The 4254-nt window shown below is 42.2% G+C and overlaps 1 protein-coding gene and 1 long non-coding RNA gene across 2 annotated transcripts; both read right to left on the bottom strand.

The window, feature by feature from the left end:
• Nucleotides 1-40: 40 nt before the first annotated feature.
• On the bottom strand, nt 41-1482 carry LOC119347372. Its single transcript, XR_005168299.1, has 4 exons — nt 1384-1482; nt 917-1020; nt 591-753; nt 41-491 (listed from the first exon to the last, which is right to left on the bottom strand). It is a non-coding gene; the product is annotated as an uncharacterized LOC119347372 (long non-coding RNA).
• Nucleotides 1483-1675: 193 nt separating this feature from the next.
• On the bottom strand, nt 1676-4249 carry LOC119347374 (the record flags this gene model as incomplete). Its single annotated transcript, XM_037616155.1, has 1 exon — nt 1676-4249. A coding segment is annotated over one exon (2562 nt), but the record flags the coding sequence as incomplete, so codon positions are not given.
• Between the last annotated feature and the right edge of the window lie 5 nt (nt 4250-4254).

Below are 4254 nucleotides of genomic sequence, written 5' to 3'. Positions count from 1 at the left end.
ACTCAGGAGGTTCGACGAATAAAAAGTTGGAAGCTCAAGTCCTTTTGCTCAATCAATGTTCATCTATCCCTTAACAACAGGTGTTCTCTACCTTTACGACTATATGTGTCAACTGAACACTCTCTTTATGTTATTTAATTTAGCGTGGCAATGAATACCGAGGTTATTAGTGTGCTCAAAAGCTAGACTAGCAACTTTTGAAGAATGCAGCAAGTTCTCTAACCTAGGTTTCATGAGGCAATAACAGTTTGACACTTGCAATTGAAGACAGTCTCGCAATAGCTAAAGCGATCATGAATTTCAGCGGAGGTTTACTAACCTTCCCTGGAAAAACAGAAATGTTCCTATTGGAAAGCACAAGCCATATCTACGAAGAAACCAAGAACCACAGTTGAGTATGACAGTTTGGAACTGAACTGAACAAAAATAACCCGGGTTCTGAACTGGCTCCACCCAAGCACTGAGATGATACGAAGGGTCATTTAAAGTTCCTATAATTCAGAAAAAATCATTAAGCAAACAATTAGGATCAACTTAAAGAGCACCTTGTATAGGCATCAATTTAAAACCAAAATGAAAAAAGTACAAACCTTTATTTTAGTAATAAATCATCGAGTCTCATTTGTTCCACCATTATGTGGTGATCTCACTCTCACATTGAACAAGCCAAGTGCACTAGGAAGTATCTATGAGTGACGACTAAAATGTAAATGACACTCATCTAGAAATCAACCAGGACGAGCATGAGAATACCTGCACAAGAAAGACAAATGTTTAACGCATCATACATATATTTCTTAATTTGAAAACTGAGAATCTCCGAAATGGTGTTAGATGATGATCACACTCGTTTCCTTTATATTTCTTAATCTGGTACGAATTTTAAAATGACTACTGTTACATTTCACACACTTACCAGATTTATGGATTTTATCTATGGGACGGAGATACCACAGAAGACCTTATGTGCAACTTTACTGGATGGAGTAGATTCTGCAAGGCTAAGAGAATGTTCAACTCCTGCATAGTAAATAAAATGCTCAGACTTCAGATTATACAGTAATGAGGTAAACCAAACGAGACTATTTTTTTCTGAACTGATGTGTGGTTTTTTTTTTTATAACATAAACCGAACTGGGGAAACAATAGTGGGAATTATGGATGGATTCAAATAGTGAATTGTTTGTTCAGACTGAATTATAATACTCAGTAATCATAATGAGTTGATGGCACATGAATCTGCCAGAAAAGAATAATCACAGTACGTACTGGTTGAACGCACGAATTTTCCATCAAAAATCAGCATGTGAAGGAAAAGCTGCTCCAGGTTTTCAAAACAATATCATGGCAGTGGTTGATTACTTATAGGATGCATGTACTAACCAGTTGTTTGTACTGCAGGATGGAAGATACAAATTGAGAACGTCAAATTGACGATGGAGAGAGTATTCTAAGAGGCGAGAAGAATATAGAATTCGAAGGAGCCTGCACAGTAAAGTAAAACAAGTGAGCTATTAAGATGGAAACAAGTGTGATTAACCAAACAAAACAAATAAGAATTAATTTGACGCTTACGAAGTTAGGAATCGAAAAGGCAGGGAAACGAACTGGGAATAAGTAGACGAGTATATATAATATATATACAGAAAGGGAAGTGTTAGCTCGTTACATACCTTGGATTAATTGGTCAGACTTTGACTATCGGAATGGTTCCTTTTAGCTTGCAGCACTCCCTTCTTAGCTCTTCACTGTTCGCGTTAAAGCTGACATCTAACTCTAGCATTGAACTTGGAAGGCCATCCTTGGGCAGCGACTTGATGGCCCTACAGCCGGAGATCTTCAGTATTTTCAGAGAACTCGGGAGGCTCTCTGGCAGCGACTTGATGGCTTTACAGCTGTAGATGTTCAATATTTCCAGAGAACTCGGGAGGCTGTTTGGCAGCGACTGGAGTGCATAACAGTCGTAAATCACTAATTCCTGCAGAGAGCTCGGAAGGCTGGGCAGCGACCGGATGGATGAACACTGATTGATCGTTAGTCTCTTGATGTTGATAAGCTTGTCTAGCCCTGCAGGGAGGCACTGCACCTTCCAGAGGTAGTGCCGCTCGTTTTTCAAGGCTGAAAATTCCAGCTCCTCGAGGGAGGTGAGGAGCTGGAGGGCCTCCTCTTGCTCCTTTGTAAAGCGCTCCATCTCCTGATCCAAACTGAGGTACAATTTGGTGAGGGTGGAAGAGAGGAGGCTGCAGATGGGCGCAACAAGGAATCCTGTGTTGCTCCCCGTCCACAAATAAAGAGGGTTCCTGGAAAGTGGAGTAAGGATCGAGGGATCCGATGCAAAGAAGAAAACGAACCCGGAGTAAGAATCGATTGCTAATTTTGTGAGTCGACCGTGGCTGAGGAGAGGCCACAAACCATCTAAACCCCTCAATTCAAATAATAACTGACACTCCGTGAGAGAGCTGAGGTTTGAGAGGGGTTGCAGGGTCTCCATGTAGATCGCGCCACTTAGGGTGAGGTGTTGCAGGCAGGTCGGGAAAGGGAAAGCAGAGGAGGAAGAATAGCAGGAGAGGAACTTGGGGCAGTAGGATACATCCAACACACGGAGGGAGCGGAGACGCTGGAGTCCCCCTCCACTTCCTTCTTCCAGGTCTTCTGATTTCTGGTCCTTGTCGTGAAGTGGATTGGAGCGCAAGATCATGTTTGCGCAATATATGATCTCCAACTCCTGTAGCTGAGGAGGCAAGAGCAGCAGGCCTTCTGCTGCCGCTGCTGATATTATTTCCTCCTCCCCGACTCTTGTCTCTTGCTCCTGCTGCTCTTCAGAAACAGTTTCCGCACCCTCCGCCACATCCAACCCAGTTATACTGTCACAGCTAGATATTCTCAATTTTGAGAGGTTGGGAAGGAAAGAGAGCAGCACTGTCAATTCTTTCCCACTAACATCGCACCCGGTAATCTCTAGGTCTTCAACTGGAAACCGGTATATGCCATCATCGGCACCTTCGACGGGCACCAAGAAACTGCTTGCATCATTAATCTCGATCTTCTTCAGAGATGTTAGCACTCGGAGGTGTTCCAATGGAAGGAAAGGGATATTTTTCATACACAACTCTTCTAGATCAGTTAGATTAGAGAAATTCAACCCACTCCAGAACACATCACCCTGGCCACCTCTTCCCTCAATCTCCAGATTTAATTCCAATTCATGTCTCGAGTAAATCAGCTCTTCAAAACACGATCCAACTCTTGCTATGTAAGCAGAGCAAAGAGCACTAGTCCGCCAAGGGATAGGAGGGAACGACACTAGTTTCGGGCAGTCTACAATACCAAGCTCCCGTAGTTTAGGAAACCAGCTTATTTTCTCCTCCCGCTGTGCTTGACAGCAAGTAGGAGGGTGTGAAAATGGCAACTCGATGAGTTCAGAGCAATCTACAATTCCGAGCACTTCCAAGTGAGAAAATAAAGGACAAGTTCCACTCCCCACCCATTTTTTCAAACTAGATATGTTCCTTAATTCTAAACTTTTCAAATTAAGAAAGATTGAAGATGAGACACTACAAGCCTGATACTCTCCTCCAAGCCCATTAGCCATCCACATCTCTCCTAGAGGTGGAAGGTTTTTCCAGGATATGCCATCTAGACAAAGAGATTTCAAACATTTAACCGAGAGATTCTCACATAGCCATGCTGGGCAGTTAGGGCCCCCATGCCCTCTAATGCACAACTTTTGAAGATTGCTATGTGGTATAAGACTTGCAAGAACATTTTCTTCTTTTACAGAATCTTTATTGGATCGCTTGACATCCCATTCTAATATGAGTTCTCTTAAGTAGTTCTTCTGTAACAGTTTTGCTTCTTTTGCTTCCTCTTTTTTTTGCACATTTTCAAGATTATAAATGCCAAGTAATCCTATCTCTTTCAATGGCCCGAGCTGACGCAGCTCAAAACCCTCACTCTCCTTTCCCACTGTAAATTTCCTTAATTCCTGGAGGAATTTCAGTTTTCCCACCCCATGAATATCAGAATGAAGTGTAAGCTCGTCTTCCGAGACAAGAAAATGACGCAATTTTACAAGGTTGCTCATATTTCTTGTTGAACTAACACGACGAGAATTCATACTTTGTATATCAATCACCTCTAAATGATACAATCTAAGCAAAGAACTTGGTGAAAGATGGCAGTGGTACGAATACAACACCTTGATCCTTAGGTAGCGAAGATGGACAAGTTTCGAAAAGTTGTGCAATATATCGT

Source organism: Triticum dicoccoides, unplaced genomic scaffold (genome assembly GCF_002162155.2).
Source record: "Triticum dicoccoides isolate Atlit2015 ecotype Zavitan unplaced genomic scaffold, WEW_v2.0 scaffold65523, whole genome shotgun sequence".
NCBI classification, from domain to species: domain Eukaryota; kingdom Viridiplantae; phylum Streptophyta; class Magnoliopsida; order Poales; family Poaceae; genus Triticum; species Triticum dicoccoides.
The sequence above is the reverse complement of the archived record's forward strand: the minus strand, read 5'-3'. Positions and strand labels throughout refer to the sequence as shown.